At 46.2% G+C, this 15,923-nt stretch overlaps 2 protein-coding genes across 6 annotated transcripts in view; one reads left to right on the top strand and one right to left on the bottom strand.

Annotated features, from left to right (window-relative positions):
* Positions 1-404: 404 nt before the first annotated feature.
* LOC142576035 (peptidylprolyl isomerase domain and WD repeat-containing protein 1) lies at positions 405-3,964 on the bottom strand. Of its 2 annotated transcripts, none has more exons than XM_075685925.1 (2): positions 2,088-3,960; positions 405-746 (listed from the first exon to the last, which is right to left on the bottom strand). In XM_075685925.1, exons 1-2 carry the CDS (start codon positions 3,760-3,762, stop codon positions 571-573), a joined length of 1,851 nt encoding a protein of 616 aa, XP_075542040.1. In that variant the 5' UTR covers positions 3,763-3,960; the 3' UTR covers positions 405-570. The 2 variants fall into 2 exon arrangements, with proteins under 2 accessions (XP_075542040.1, XP_075542041.1); XM_075685926.1 differs by having other exon boundaries at positions 581-746; positions 2,077-3,964.
* Positions 3,965-3,999: 35 nt separating this feature from the next.
* LOC142576033 (uncharacterized) overlaps positions 4,000-15,923 on the top strand; it is a 69,552-nt gene continuing 57,628 nt past the window's right edge. For 3 of the 4 annotated variants that reach the window (XM_075685924.1, XM_075685923.1, XM_075685922.1), the window contains exons 1-3: positions 4,001-4,350; positions 13,503-13,794; positions 14,995-15,366. In XM_075685924.1, coding sequence (XP_075542039.1) covers positions 4,302-4,350; positions 13,503-13,794; positions 14,995-15,366 — 713 coding nt within the window. In that variant the 5' untranslated portion in view covers positions 4,001-4,301. Of the gene's footprint in view, positions 4,351-13,502; positions 13,795-14,994; positions 15,367-15,923 lie in introns of all 4 variants that reach the window. The other variant, XM_075685921.1, reaches the window with a different exon arrangement.

Genomic DNA, 15,923 nt, shown 5'->3' with positions numbered 1-15,923 from the left:
CAGGCTCATCAAAAGTTCCTTGTGTGACTGGGGTAGAACAGCAATCGAATGAGAGGCATCTTGGGCTGGAGCTAATGTCTCAACAAGAAGATGAAGGCAAGTCATGTCCCTGTGTTGAAATGTGGGCTCCACTGTTGAACCATGCATCTCTAAGGGACAAATTGAAAGCTTGGAATGGTGCAACTTTGGCTAGGGACTTGTGTGCGCAGTCATGTAATTTGTTAAAATTTTCCTTGAGGTGTCTCAGTCGTAGCATTGCAAAGGATAGGAGACGAATAAAGCAGACACAGTGAAGAATTGCAATCTTGCATGATAAAGCTCTTTCCCACATTTGCTTTTTGATAACTTTTTGTGAAAGTGAGTGTAAACTACTCCAAGGCAGTGATGATGACACTGTATGCATTGGAAATGATTTTAATCCTTATTACGTCATTTAACAAACAAATGCACTTCCACTTTTCATTATACAAGCACCACAGTTCATGTAATGGTCACTATGTACACTGTAATGCTGATGATGATGCAATGTTGCGAGTCAACAAGGATGTGGATGAAACACAGTGTGGAGCGTCACCGCAATGTTATGCTGATGATGCGCACGTCATCGTAAGGTTTGTCAGTCTTGGGGCTTGTCCGTACAATGCTGATGTTCTGCACCACCTCCATGCCACGGGTAACTCGGCCAAACACTGTGTGCTTGTTGTCCAGCCAAGGAGCAGGGATCACTGTGATGAAGAACTGCGAACCTGAGCAAAGAAAGGTCTTGTTAGGTGATGGTGTAAAAATGATTGTCCAAGGCATATGTATAGGGTATTTGCATGAATATGGCGCATGGGGCTGCTTTTGATGACTCGGAAACAAGAAGTACAATTCACATTGCAATTACTCATTTCCCTTTGCTGTGCTGAGTTGCACTCTTACAACTCGCAAACCTGTGCCTTTTGCCACTGAGAAGTTGGCTTTCCCGCAGAGTTCAGTCACCTTATGGCTGAGCATGCTGCATTTCAAAGTGATAAATTGGGGAGAGAGAGGATGGGAGAATTGCGCTATGTTAAAGAGCTTGGCTTGAAATGTATCGAGAGGTGCTTTTTTCAGAACACCATGTCTGAAGAAAGAAAAAGAGGAACTCGTTTTTTATCTGTACCTGCCTCTCGAGGAGGTCACATATAACATATAGTACATCTGCCACTGGATTACTTTAATTCACCCTCTCCTTTCCATTCTGGTAGACTGCGGAATGACCACTGTGGTTGAAACATTGGGGTGCTTCATCTTTATGCATGAGGGAACATTTTACGAGAGTATGGAGGTATGTGGAGCGAGTGTAGCTTGCTTTTTCCTTTCCTGCATACTTGGCCTATCACTGGCTATAGACTACGAGGCAAATGGTGTGGCAGATCTGTCAAGTAAACAATGAGAAAAAAAATATAAATAACCTGTCATTTTCGCACAAAGGGCAAAGCACCGACTGCGATAGAAAGTGCAACATTTCTGGCACTCTTAAATGCTTTACTATGCTTTGTAGGGCTTGCAATGACATCACACAGACACCACTACACTGCCCCTGAAAAGCTGCACCAGTAAAATTGTATGACTTTCAGGTTCAAACTCTATTGTTTTGCACGTTTAATATTTAATAATCTGAAAATATTTACGATAAAAGACATGCACAGTGAGTGTTTTATTTAATGACATTTGTTTGTTGGCTGCCATTCTCAAAATTCTGAGGAATAATTTAGTCATGAATGTAAGATTTGGTATGAGCAACTTGAGTGATAGAATAGTGTGCTTATGAGCTCATCGCTCAGCTCAAGACTGTCCAGAGGGCCCGGGTCGTTGCCGAAAGACTCTGTCTACTGGCCCCGATCTGGGTGGAGCCGCCGGATTGATTTCCCCTCAGGACCTAAATAAAGTTCTAACTCACTCACTCAGAATAGCGTAGCATTATAACCTGCATATACAGCATAGCGTGGCATGTAGCACACATACACCTAAATATATGCGGAGCCCCACGACTACAAGTTGCAGAGTCCACACAATTGCTATTGCAATAAAATGCAAAGCTTGAGGGCCTACAAACTGCACACCATTAGTGTTGGGCCCAGCATTGGCCATGCTCAGCGTGTACGGCCTGTCATGTTTCAGCGTCGGGTGGAACTCGTCCTCGAAGTTGCCGCCCCATATGGACTCTCCACCGGTGCCCGTTCCCGTAGGGTCGCCCGTCTGCACCATAAAACCCTTGATAACTCGATGAAAGATGTGTCCATTGTAGTAGCCCTCCTTGGCATGCACGCAGAAGTTCTCCGCCGTGCGCGGACACTCTTTAGTGAACAGCTGGGCGTGAATGTCGCCCATGGACGTGTGGATGATCGCCGTCGGGAAGAGCCGCTGTTGGGCCGACGACTCGGTCGCCGAAAGGATGTCTTCTTTAGAGGGCCGTTCGTTGAACACGTCTCGCTCCTCCGTCTTGCCCTCGTCGGGTTCTCGCCTGGAGAAGAGGTAGAATCGGTTCTTGCGAAACGCCGTGCACACCAACATGGGGTCGGCCTCTAACGACTGTAGCGTCGGGTTGTCGGACGCGTGCGTCTCCATCGACGTGATCTGCTTGTTCGCCCCGGGCACGCCTTGGTAGAGCGCGACATGCAAGGGCCTTATGTTGTCGTTCTTGCCCAGAAGGCGCGAACAAACGGTGGTGCGCAGGTTGACGATCTTGATGCCAAGCAGTGTGGCGTACACCAGGAAGTGACCTGTGTCGTCGTAAGTCAGGTTGCAGTAGTGAAACGCTTCGGACTTCTCGAGGTCACGGTCCCCGGCCATGCGCCGGCCGAACTCCATGTCCGGCAGCTGCTGCTGCATCTGCTGCAACTCCGAGAGCTGCTGCAGAGTTTCGTCCAGCACAAGTGTGAGCTTTCCGGTCAGAAATCGAAACACGCGCACCTTGCGGTCTGTGGCGATAGTGGCGAAGTGCAAGCCATCGGGCGAGAAGCACAGGCCCGTAGGATAGGACTTTGCCTTGACGAACTCGTACAAATCCGTGTCCAGCTTGGACTCGAAGCGGACGCACTTGGGGAACTTGAATTCGCCCCTCTGACCAGACCAATATTCGAGGATTCCCTTCTTGTCGACGGACACGACAGTTTCCAGCTTCGCGTTGTACCTGAGCGCGCACAGCGGAGCTTTGTGCAAAGACTCGAGAACATGCAGAGTTTTTTCGTCGCCTTTTCCGTCGTAGACGTAAATCTTCCCTGTGTCGGCATCTGAAACGGCTACCGCCGAGATCGCGTCACCCGAGCCGAAGACCCACTCGCATCGACCGGGCACGTAGGGCAATTTCATCATGTTGATAAGATCGAAATTGACCACGTCGAACACTTTGAGCGACTTGTCGTTTGACACAGAGCACAGGAATAGGCCCGTTGAATTGGTCGCAATGTCCTGGACATTGCCCAGGTGAGTCCGGAAGTGTTTCACAAACTCGATGCCGTCCTCTGTCTTCTTCCAGAACTTTAGATGACCATCGCAGCTAGCTGTGATCACAAATTCAGTCTTGGTGACGATCACGTGCGTAACGATGTCTCGGTGCATGTAGCTCTTCTCGTATGCTTCCGCGCACGGGAGGTTGTCAAGGTAGACGCGTTCGAAAGGAAGAAACCTTGCCTTTTTCGGTTTCGCAGCCTCAGACGGCAGCGGACCGATGACATCGTCGTCGGAATTTTCATCTACAGGCTCATCCTCACTGTCGTGCTTTCGTTTTTCCGCCATTTTTACGCGCTTGCCTTTCCTTCTCTCACGCAGATCACAAAACTCTCTCTGAGTTCCTTGGGCATTGATCACCTGCAAGCAAATATTTATGCATTCAGTTCTGCTGCACTATCATACGTTATCAGAAATAAAAACGTTTCTGGCATACGTTTTTATGTGCAGCCAGCGCCTCTTTTTGCCGAAACGAGCGTCCAGCTCTAGCGGCGAGCGCATTTAATCGGGAGCGCACATGCGGCGCGCTTTATTCCATCTGTGCCTGTGAGGTCAGCAGCATCCGGGACCTCGTCTGCCTCGACATTTCTATTTTTGCGTCAGTTGGGAATTTTGTGTGCTTTACTTTGTTGTGTCTTTTAGTGATGGTTCGTGTGTAGTCCCTGTAACCTGCACGAGGTTTCTGTACAGTGTATATAGCCGACCTAAAGCCCTCCCTGTAAATACAAACAGCATTCACGCGTCAGACATTTATTTCAACACGGAGCGAAGACCGTTGCCTGCGGACAGAGCTACGACTGCAAGCTTCTTTACGGCGCTGCGAGGACATGGCCATGGTTCAGCGTGACGGCAGCGGCGAAGAAGCTTTGAACAACGGTAAGCTGCAGGAGCCGCTGCCGACGTTGGCCGCGCGAGTTTGCATTGTCAACCGCGAAACTAGTGCTTGCGTAGCAGTTGCCCACGCTGGGTTCGTGACGCCCGCTGCGGCGAGAGAGCCACTTTGTTGCTTTCGGCGTTACATCAGGTGACTGGTGGGGGTACCGCAGCACCCCCTCGCTTCCCTAGACCCCCACAATGCCGAGTTGTTTGCGGTTTACGTTCGCCGGTTCGGGCCCCAGCACCGGCCTAACGGGGGCAGATACGGGGCCCCCCCTCCATTCGTCGTTTATTCTCGGCTGACAGTACGCATGCTCGAGACAAGACGGCCCGAACCGAACCAGCAACAAAACACGACCGAGTAGCTCGGCTCCTGCTCCGACAGAGCAAAATGTCCCTGACTCCGGATGGAGCGGCAGCCGCTCGGGCATCCTTCGACTAGTTTGTTTTTCTCGGCACAGTTATTTGGAGCCCCTGCTGCATTCGGGGCGCATTCGATGACACAGTTATCGGTTTCGGCGCCGCGTCCTTTTGTGTGCTCGTGTGGCATTAGTGGGAGAGCTATCCCTGTTTAGCTTCCTTTCCAAGCCGCCGTCGCGTCCAAAGGAAAAGAGGAAAAAAGAAAAAAAAAGGCGCCTACAACCGGTGTTGTGTTGCATGCCTAGCCTGGGTTCGCAAGCGGTTGCAGCAGCTGCTGCCACCGAAATTTTTTCATTCGACTACTGGCTACTATTGTTTGGAGAGTGCGGCATCTTTTCGTGTTTGCGCACAGCGGAGTGGCAGTTAGGTTACGCATGTTGTTCGGCCTCTTTCGAAAGCGTGAACATGCCGACCGTGGCCCTCCCCACCAGTTGAGCGTCGACTGCACGACCCGCTTGCGGGGCGAGACGTGCCCCGGTCGTATTCGGTGTGCCCGTTTTTGGACTTGCAGTTTCGCACGGCTCGACTGCCCCATTACTGACACTGCACGGCTGTCACGGGTTCGCGCTAAACTTTTGCGGGCCCCGCGGCAGTTGTCGTCGTTTTTTCATCACCCTTCCGGGTTTTCGTGCCTCCGTGCGGGCCGTCGCAAGGAGTGTGAATCGGTAGAAAAAGAAAAGTCAAAGGAAACTGCCACCTTATGTCTGCTTCACTCTCTCCCTTGCGTGTCGTCGGCCGCAGACTCGGAGCTAGCGACCGCCGCGACGTCACGGATGTCGAAATGACTAGCTTTTGTTTTTACAAATTCGACGTTTTCTTGCGACGTCGGGCGCGCGCCAAGGCTTTTCGCCGGCAAGTGGAACCTAGCGCAGTCTATTGATGCATGTGTAATTAACGTTTGTAACCGAGGAAAACAAACGGTGCCCTAGTTGCGCTCTGCGGCGGCGCGAAAGTGCGTTTCCAAAACACCTCCGTTTGAGTGACAGGCTCGCTCGGTAATGAGAACGTCTCGATCCCTGACGTGCCTTTTCGTTTCGGCGTCGCGTTGTTTGGGTCGTTCGCATTGCAGTAGCTCCTTAGGCGCGCTAGTATCCGCTATTAGCGTGCGTTCAATGGTGTACCCGTTATCTTCGTTCAACTTTTCGCGAAACTAAATATTGAGCGTGGAGATTTTGGCTATTGTTATGCGAGGCGCCTTGCGTCATGTTGGGTCCATTACTTTGCGCGTCTGTAAATACGGTTTGCGAGTCCTCTGACCATGTCATTTACAGTGTGCTTTCTTGACTTTGCTGCCTTATCTTTTTCCTGCCACAGCCCATATACTAGTCCATTACTTGCCTCCATTGAACTTCGTTTTTGGAATCTTGCTTCTCGGTCTTCACATTTGGTTGCGCTGCAACATGGTTTCTACTTGAACACAAAGCAGAAGCTATGTTGTAGCATGATCCACTGTATCTCTGAATAATTTCTAGTCTTGCAAGTGACTAATTAGTGCTGGTGACTCTAGTACTGGCACTGCACATGGCATTAAAATTGCAATTACTACATGTAATTGTTCATTAAATAAGTGTGATGGACAAATGGATGCAAACAGAAGCACCATTTCCTTTGCTTTAATTAAGCCTGTAATCTTCTTGCTTCAAGCTGGTTTTTAATTTGGAAAGGCATGCTAGTTGGTCTATCATCCAGGATAAAATAGCACTATACACAGGACAGAGAACAATATGAAAGAGCATCGGTGCTAACTTGCTACTAAACATACCCTGGGAAATCCTCGCTCTGTCAGTAGTGCATGCATATATCCAACCTTATTGCTTGGATTTATTTTTGTCACTGTTGCATTGTGAAGATTACTATTGCAGCAATATTGGCAGGTTATTTTCAGTTGGATGCCTAGACCTGCAGGCGGTGTGACAGGAAAGACTAAAGCCGCAGCTAAACCAGAGCATCAAATTTGTCAGTGGTATAGCTGGCAGACAGCCGATTGAACTTGGTTGTCATTCTATAAGTACAGTAAATTCAGTTACAAGTTAGCACTCAAGTTTAGTCTTGCTTTCATCCTATGTATTGCACTATATTAACTCTTTCAGGTGCTGTGTACAGAATTGTGTACACCAAGACATTGTGTCAACAGCAAAAGCATTAATGAAAGTTAAAATATTTAAGTTGTGTTCCATACATCTTGAAACACTTCTGATAGGAAAAGTCTTGCAAATTTGAATAACAAGCACAGAATGTTTTAGTAAAACGAGTGAGAAGTTGGGCAGTTCGGTGATTTTTCTCTGCGTCCATACGTCTTTGTATGTAGCAGCTTGTTTTTCAATGTTCTGCACCAGGCATTACTTTTAAGTAGGTGGATAGGTGGTTTTCAAGCCTGCTAGACATGAAATAGTTCAGTTTTCATATTTGATATTCCTGTAATAAGCTTTCGCATGAAGCCCACATTCTGTAGACCTGACAAAACCTACTAAAATATTCAAAATTCTTAATCTTTTCTGGAGCTATATGCTTTTTGCGATTCTGAAGAAGTAAGAAATGCGGTGAAAGTAAGTTTTAATCAACATAATTAATCTGCATCTAAAAGGGTTGATTAGTTCAGTCCATTAGAAAGGTCTTCGAAGGTACTGAAAAGCTTTTGAATGGGTAACTTGTAAATGAACTGTGCAGCATTTAGATAGTTGCAACTGTGAACATGGCTGGGAAATTAGATTCTTACTGGATTTGCATTCTTCTGTGACCTAGTGTGCACGTATGATCATGCCGCATGAATATGGGCATGCTTAGTCATAAGCTTCTGCAGGAATCAACATACTATGTTGGCATTCAGTACAGCGCATTATTGTGCAGGTATAACAATTTTATTACTAATATTGCTTTGTACTTGGGCCTTAATATAACCTCCTAATTTTACTCTTTGGGCTCTTTTTACTCCAGGGCCATCAAATTCCAGAATAGGCATTGTATATTGCTTTTCATTTGCGAGCACATAGATATTAAAATACAGTGCTTTTGGGCCAACATTGCTTTAGTATTTGCCTCATAATTTGGTTAATAAATGTGCTCTTGGGACTATTTGAGCAGTCTCAAAACAGATTAGCAATGTGCTACATACGTAGAATGGCTCTTGACCTAAGACTCCAATTGTGGTTATTCCTTTTGCATTGGGTCACTGCGTGTTGGTTCTCACGTGTTGCAAATATTATAAGGTTGCACATATGTGTTTGCAATGCAGTGTGCGGCTTATACACTGCAGTATTTGTAGCATCTGCAATATTACCTTCAGGCACTCTGTGCACAATAGTGCATGCAAAAATAGTGCATCAAAAGCATTGATTAAAATAACTTCAAAATGGGTCGCATACACGTTGAAACACTTCTGATTAGACTTGCTGCAACTGTCAATATCTGTGAAGTGTTCTAGTGAAAGGAGTTGGAAGGTATTCTGGGTGCTTGCTCTGTTTCTGTATGTCAATTAGTGCTTTCACTTCATTTATTCTGAGAACGTCTTACCTCAAATGGCTGGATGACTGCTTCCAAGAATGCTGGACATGTATTTTCACATGTTTGGACTATTTCCATTTTAAGCGGTTTTTGGTTTTATATTTGTGTAACCTTTATTTGTTAAGCCAGCACATCAATGAACTGTTAAAGTAGTCCCGAGGATTTGCTATCCAAAGCTTGCCATGAGGACTTGCATGCAGGAACTTAAATCCCTTTTGTTTAAGCACATTTTCTGGTATTACAGAAATGACCTTTGCCAAACCACATCAACCATTCCTTTTAGGCACTTTAATTGCAGAACCTGTTTCAGGAAGCACAAGAGCTACGTGGCTATTTGGTATAGTTTGTGGCAGGGACATGCAGTGGAAAGGCACATTTGTTATTTTAAGATAGCCAATTACTACCAATATCATCCTGTTACAAAATGTGCTTGTTAGTGCATTTTCTGCATAGTGGTTTACTGGCCACTTATGGCAGGTATTCCTATTCATTTTAGAAAAGATCCATATTCCTGCGCCTTCTATTTGTCCATAAGTTTGGGCCTCTTGTTAAGTGGGAGGAATTGTTATGGACCAGTACTGACCCGCAGAACCCCATGCGAATACCTGTGCACTGTCTGTAACATTGGCTATAGGCGACCCACACAGCTAACACCATTACAGCGTGTTCATTTGGGCTGGTTAGTACATCTTGTAAACAGCAGCTTTAAATGCGCTGTTTAAAGCTGCTGTTGCTACGCGCCGTTGTTTTCAGACATATAAGATGGTACTGCTTTCTGTTCTCTGCAATGTGCTACTCAAACGTCTTGCAGCCATGGACTTCGCATGGAATAAAAATAATTAGACATCTACCTAGTGGCACCCTGCGTATGAAAATTAAGTGCTATGAGAAAGTAGTCATCCAGTAGATTTCTTGAAGTGCTGTTGCAAATGCATAGATTGTTCGTTGTACTGCTGAAGACGACGCTTATTCAACTTTGAGGTGCAGGGCTAGCAGACTGTTTTTGACACTTCTCCTTATGTGAATGAGGGCACACAGAAAGAATGTAGGAAACCTTGTTTTGAAATTTTTTTGTACCTGCATTGGCTGGAGAAGTGCTGTTCACTGGCTGATGCTGCCTATTAGAACACCTTTACAACACGTGGTCACCGAGGTGTCTGATTGGCAGCCAACTTGTTCTCTTCACTCCTATTTGCTGTGTGTTCATGTCCTCTGCTTTTCGCCTCTTTTGGTCCACATTTATCAATCTGCTATCCAGCGATGGCCGATGTGTAGTCCAGTGCATTTCATGCTATTACTTTCCAAATACATATGAGCACTATGCTCTGTGCAAGCCATCAAACATGAAAGTTATTAGCTCAGTCAGTGTACACAGCTCCCGGCTTCACATTGCCACGATTGTGGTGATGCATAAACTATTGATTCTGGGCATACGCTTTTCAGCGTGCTTGCTAAAAGCAGTCGGCATTATGCACCTATCCACTAGCAGCTGCTGTGCTTCAGTGCTGTGATGTAGATGATATGCAAGCGGCCTCAACGTGTCTGTCATGGGTATGCCAGACCAATTTAGAGGAGGTAGTGCAGTTCATGTCGTAACAGAAGTATTGTCCCAAGTCGTACTCTTCGCTGTCAAAGCACATCCTGGTGAAGGCAAACCAACCAGTGCATGCGTATGATTTGGAGCTGAGCTGCGCGAGTTAACACTTCTGAAACTGCTGGAGACTAGCTCTAAACAAATGAAAATTGTTGGCCTGAGCAGTGAGTGTCCACTCACGCAATTGAGGTTTGTAATGCTTAAATGCTGGACAAAAGGTAAAATCTCAATTACATGTGCCTCCAGGCCCTTCCTTTCAAGAGTTCTGGTGAAGCAGTAGTGCTGCTGGCACTGGCACATTTTAGTATGCGATCCCTCGTAGTTTATTGCTTATGTTTAGAGTGCACCTCACAAGTCAGTCATTATTTTAATACATTTTACGCACTTTACAGAAATTGTTTCTAGGCCTCTTTACAGTCATGTTAAATCTACCCTTTGCATTTCATTGCTCAATTACAATCATTTGCTTGGCACTCTTTAGCCAGACCTGGCTCTTGTGCCATGAAACTATGCATGTCATATCTATTGTGTGGTCTATTCTATAACTGTATTATACGTATTATCCCAGTGCTTCAACTATACTTGCTGAAAACACCAACTGCAGGGGCCACTGGCCAGCAGTGCTTCTCTAGCTCTATAAACATACTTTGCAACTCGTTCGTGGGTCACAATGTTCAGTTTACTTCGAAGAATGCTACTGCAGCCAACATGTTAGCCATGGCCCTTCAGCATTGCTGATAGGCCGACAGCAAAACGTCACATATGCACTTCTTATATTGTCACTGTTGTGTGCAACAGTATTTTGCAGTTGAATAACTACAGTGCACTGCAATGGAACTCGTAAATGAGTCGGAGGTTGCAAATTAAGTGCGGAAGGTAATATATGGAATATTCAGGACCTTTGTGCGAGAAATTAGTCAATGATTACACCTGGAATTTCACAAAATAGGGCTTCCATGCACATCTTAGATTTATTTCAATATTGTCTAAACTCTTCTTGTTGGTTCCTTTTGACTGCACAAAAGGTGCTGCATGCAACATGCCTCATGCATGCAATAGATGCCTAGAGCAGTGCCGAGGCATAAATTGCTAGTCTAATTGTAGTTTATCGGAGGCGACTGTTAATATACTTGGAACACAATTCCAGTATAGGTGTGTGTTGCTTACCTGTCTAATTTTGTTGGCAACAGTTAACTCCTGTTTTTTTTTTTTGCATATCAATGGTGGTGTTGTGTCGAGTCCTGTGCATATTGCCTTTGTGTGACAACTTAACCTAATGCAACCATTTATGTCCACATTTCTGTGAAATTGCTACTCAAGGCAAACTTGAGTTTTGTCGATGGACAGAAAATGTCATGTTGGCATACAACATGCGATTTCTTGAGTCCCTGCAGCTGCAGCATTGATAATGAAGGTGTTTTCAGCTGTTTATGCAGCCTTTGACGTGTTGGCGGTCATTGAACTTTTAAGAACAAATACTTTCAAATGTCTTGTCATGATATATATTGTTATACACGTCACTGAAACTGAGTGCTTGAAAAAGAACAGGTGCTACAGCAGCTGTCACGTCCAGGAAGTCTTAAACCTATACCTGTCGACAACTTTCTGTGGCTATGAAGGGAAAGCAACAAAGGTAAAGTGCGCACATGTGAGTGCTTCTGAAAAGTCGAGAGTTTTAATCCACGCTGCTTTATGTTGGGGAAGAGAAAATATAAACATGTTATTAGCAACAATTAAGGAAGGCAAAACAGACCACTGAATGTAAAAGCTCGCTTATTTTGCAGCTTTTTCCTTCCGTGTGTGGGCAAATCTGAAATCGTTGCACGTGGAAGCTGCGTCGATTCAGTTCTGTTCCGAGCAACCAAAAGCGCTGTCAAACGCTGGACTACTTTTCGTGGTAACACATGTGCAGAAGCTCCGCCGCCGTCGTTTTCATGGCCACAGAAAGTTGTCCGCGAGTATAGTGCTGAGGTGGTCATAGTCATTTTGTTCTGTTTGGTTGTTGTCGTGCAAGATAAAGCTGGCGTACGATTAGGTTGTTAGCATCGAAGGTTTTGGTTGTGTGAACAGTCCCAGTGCCGTAGCCACATAATTTCTTCCTGTTCCTTTAATTCAAAATCTGAATGAGTAGCATTGGATCATGTTGTAGTTTTACAGCAGAGCTGTTAGAACATTGCTGGGTTTCTCTTGATGTCTGCACCTTCGCCAAGCTGGGGGAGAGAGCTGAGAATGTGTAAGCAGAGTATAAAAATAGCATTGCGCAGCATAGTGACGCAGGGAGGGTGGGTGGAGCCTAGCGGGGGAAAGGAGCAGCACCGCGGGGAAGCAGGTGGTGTGACGTCATTGCTCTGCAATAAAAACCAGCATGCTCACTTCAGTCGTCTTCTTTCTTGCAGTGGAAAACAAAATTTTGCGTGACTCTATCACAAACACCAGAGACCAGCGGAGGTAGGGGATGCCCAGCAAAAGTTAGGCTAAGTGTGCGGTTTGTGCTACTTTACTGGCCTTCCCTCAGCTCCACTGGTCTCTGGTGTTTGCGATAGCAGAACCACACATAATTTATGTTTTAGGTAGAACACATTTTGGGCTGCCACCACTGTTTCATTTCACTTGATGTCACTGCCTTTTATATCTGGGGGATGGGGAGATGTTACCTAACAACTTGTAACCTTCACAGAGTTGACCTTTGGAAGTAATCTGGCAGCTTAACTGATTAGATATTTGTGAGCTGTTGCCTTCTTAGGGAATGTGCAGCTGTTGCATGGCACCGGATTGCTCACTGGCAGGACCATAGGTGGCAGGAGTGATGCTGTGTGCTTAGTGCATTCAGTGTCCTCAGCACTTTCCAAATTTGTTTCACTCTAAAGAGTGCACATGTTGGTGTCTGCACAACTGATCATACACTCAACAGTGGAAAACCGAAAATGTAGCTCAGTGTCTGATGCAAACAAACCTATGTATAATATATCGTAGGCTTGCAATGCCCCATCTCGGAGCCTTCAAGATAAGCTGCATGTGACTGTCTCGCCACTCTCTCCACATTGCAGGCTAATAATTTTTTGGGCATGTTAGCATTTTTTTTTTTTTCAGTTGTCAGCCTGTGTCAGTCATTAGCAAATTTGGTTTGAGAGTCCATGGACTTGTCGTTGGAGGCAATAGGATGGTTAGTTTCTTTGCAGTGAATACAGGCCAGTTTCCTCGGTTAATGCACGGTAAATATTAGCAGGGATTGTGAATTCAGGAGTCAGTCTGGTGGCCTGCTTATTGACGTTTGCCATGCATGCTGAGTAAGTCATGGGCTCAATTTCCGGCTTGTAGCAGTCATATTTTGACTGGCCAGATATTTTAAGAAACATCAGGTGCACAGAGGAACTGCAGGTGCTGAAAATTGATCCACAGCCCTGCAATATGCTATATTTTAGTCATGTGTAGCTTTTAATTACTCACATGTATAATTGTGTTTATTATCTGTTGAATGAGCTGGTCACTGTTGGTTAAAATGAAGTCCCATATGGCAAGTATGTTTTTGAAACTGCAGCCATTCTGGGCATCAAGAGCAATACTCGACTCTATCGCTGTGCTTTTGCATTTGTATACTTCAGACATTTTATTTGCGCTCACCACTTGTTCGTTGAAGGTGACAGCAAGGAAGAGGTGGCAGAGGAGGAGGAAAATTGCGTAGAAGCTGTGGTGGAATGTGCTGCGACAACTGCGCCATCTGGAGTCACGGAGGAAGGCGACAGCCACAGCAGTAGCACTTCTGGGGATAGCAAGACTGGAACGGCCGAGGAAGTCTCGGCAGAACCAGACGAAAATGGTGCTGCCAAGGAGGCAGGCCCACCACGGCACCAGTACTCCAAGGCAGAGCTGCTCAAGTTACGAAACGGTGACCACAAGCGTCCTGCCTGCTTGGATCCAGCCTATAACAAGTGAGAGCACTTCAATACTCAAAGCCAGAAAGCCGTTTTAAGTCTGACGGCAGATGCAAGCTTTTCGATTACTATTAACAAATGATTTGGGATGCCCCGAGCGCTTCGTTATAAAGGCTTTCTACTGCACGTTGAGTGTGCCTGTGGATAGGCATTCCAAGACATTGTGCCGTACTTGTATAAGGTGGAATCCTTGAGCGATTGGTTTTGTGGTTTTGTGCTTCGTGCTGAAGGTATGTGTTACCTGCATTACTTCATTCCACTATTTGCAAGCCAGTGGTGCTAATCGTAGGGAAAATTGCGAAGCTTTGTTTCTTGTGGGGGATCATTGACCTTTTGAGAAGTTGGTAAATAGGTATTTAAAAGCCAATGTCAAGCTGCGTTTAGCATGTGCTGGCAGACTGGGGAGCTTGCAGGCTTTGTGATCCCTTGGGTGAGGAGCGCACAGCACAGTTGTGCCCGTCCCATTACAGCTTCCTTCTTTGTCCATGTTTTTCATGCTGCCCTGCCTATACTTCCATAATGAACAAACTAGCCCCAAACAAAGCTTTATTGCAGAATGACTCCTTTGTCTGGTATCATAAGCCCTTTCTACAAGCAGCTGGCAGCTGTAGCAAATGCTTTTGCTCTGCTGAACAGTTGAATGTGAAGGAAAAAAGACTACAAACGGTGCTTTGAATGAATTGTATGGCAGAGAACGTCTGTCAGTAGTTTGTGGACACTGGCCAATGCCAGCAGTTGTGTGGTACTAGTTAAGCAGACCTGTTAGGGCCCCGTTGTGGGCAGTGTGCTTCAGGCTGCATTGTCTGTGCTTTCACTATGTGGTGGAACTGCTTGTGCAAGCTCCTTACTCTTTGGAAGTGTTTAATGTTATTCAAGGGTATCACAAGTTGGATGCTGTTTGTCCTGAATCATTGCAAGAAGGGACAAGAGCAAAGGCCCCCTTGTCTTTGTCAGTTCTCCTGTTTACATTTTTCAAGATGCATCACCTTGAAGGTTGGCAAGGTCATGCCTTACTCCCAGTGGCTGACTTCCACTTTCATTCCCCTTCTTCATTGTATATTTTGATTGTAACAGTTAATTGCTTCTGCATTTTTTTTTTTTTTTTGGCTTGATTATGGCTGTTACAACAAAATTCAGCTCTTTGGATTTCTTTGTCCTTGCACAAGATTAACCATGTCCTCGATGGCTCTTGTGCAGCCTGTCCGGCATGTGGGACCCCGAGCGGTGGTTTTCGGGCAAGCGGCGAGGCGGGTCTGTGTCCCCCGCCGAGGAGACTGCCGCGCCCTCAGCGGGCAGCACTGCTCCCCCCTCTTCGTCGTCATCGGCGGGAGGAGGGCAGCAGCGCAGCAAGCGGGAGCGGCTGGACTCTGAAGGAGGGGGGGGAGAGCCCACTGGCAGCCTTGGGGGTCCCAAGCGCCGCAGCAGCACAGACCCCAAGGAGCGGCTGGCACGGGAGGAGCGCGATGACCTGGTGCTGAGCCCCCAGCGGCGCAGCTTCGGCACGGGCTGCCACGTCAGCCAGCCGCCCCGGCCGTCCTCGGAGGCAGGCTCCAAGGATGACCCGCAGGGGTATGTCACACAAACTTGCTGTGACCCTCCCTATTTCAGAATTTTTGACAGATGGCAAATCATGTCTAATTTGGCAATGAAAGGACACCTGTTCCTTGTTGTCGGCACTGACCATGGTCAACCGTCACAGCACCAACAATGGCTAATTGTGGAGTGGTGATCGAGTCGTGTTAAGGGTGGGCCAAGTTTTTGTTTGCTGTGCACATTAGCTGTGCGATAATCCACCTGCCGTAAAGATGAGAACGCCCCCTTCTGAATTTTTGAGGAAAACTGAAAAGCAAAGCTTTCTATGCCATGAGATTGCTATAAATGCAGATCCACTTTTAAACGTAGACATTGTTTTTTACTGAATGCCAATGAGCCTCTAATTCAGTAACTTCAGAGGGGAAAAGGCACTTCAGCCTGTTGAACACGCATTCTGTTGATAAAAAGTAATTTCGAGACCTTGATATACTAGAACTAGGCTGAAGTCAGTGCTGGCATACTGATTTGGAGTTCCCTTTGTGAGGGTAGACTGTACTGCATATCTTGATTTCTATGTGCCATGTTACTGATGG

Source organism: Dermacentor variabilis, chromosome 3 (assembly GCF_050947875.1).
Source record: "Dermacentor variabilis isolate Ectoservices chromosome 3, ASM5094787v1, whole genome shotgun sequence".
NCBI lineage: Eukaryota > Metazoa > Arthropoda > Arachnida > Ixodida > Ixodidae > Dermacentor > Dermacentor variabilis.
This window is presented reverse-complemented; position numbering and strand designations above follow the sequence as displayed.

Excerpts from the sequence above, each read along its gene's own strand:
- LOC142576035 (XM_075685925.1), bottom strand. The coding sequence starts at position 3,762 with ATGGCGGAAAAACGAAAGCACGACAGTGAGGATGAGCCTGTAGATGAA. Across the intron at positions 747-2,087 it reads TGCTGGGCCCAACACTAATG|GTTCGCAGTTCTTCATCACA; the intron begins GTGTGCAGTTTG and ends TTCTTTGCTCAG.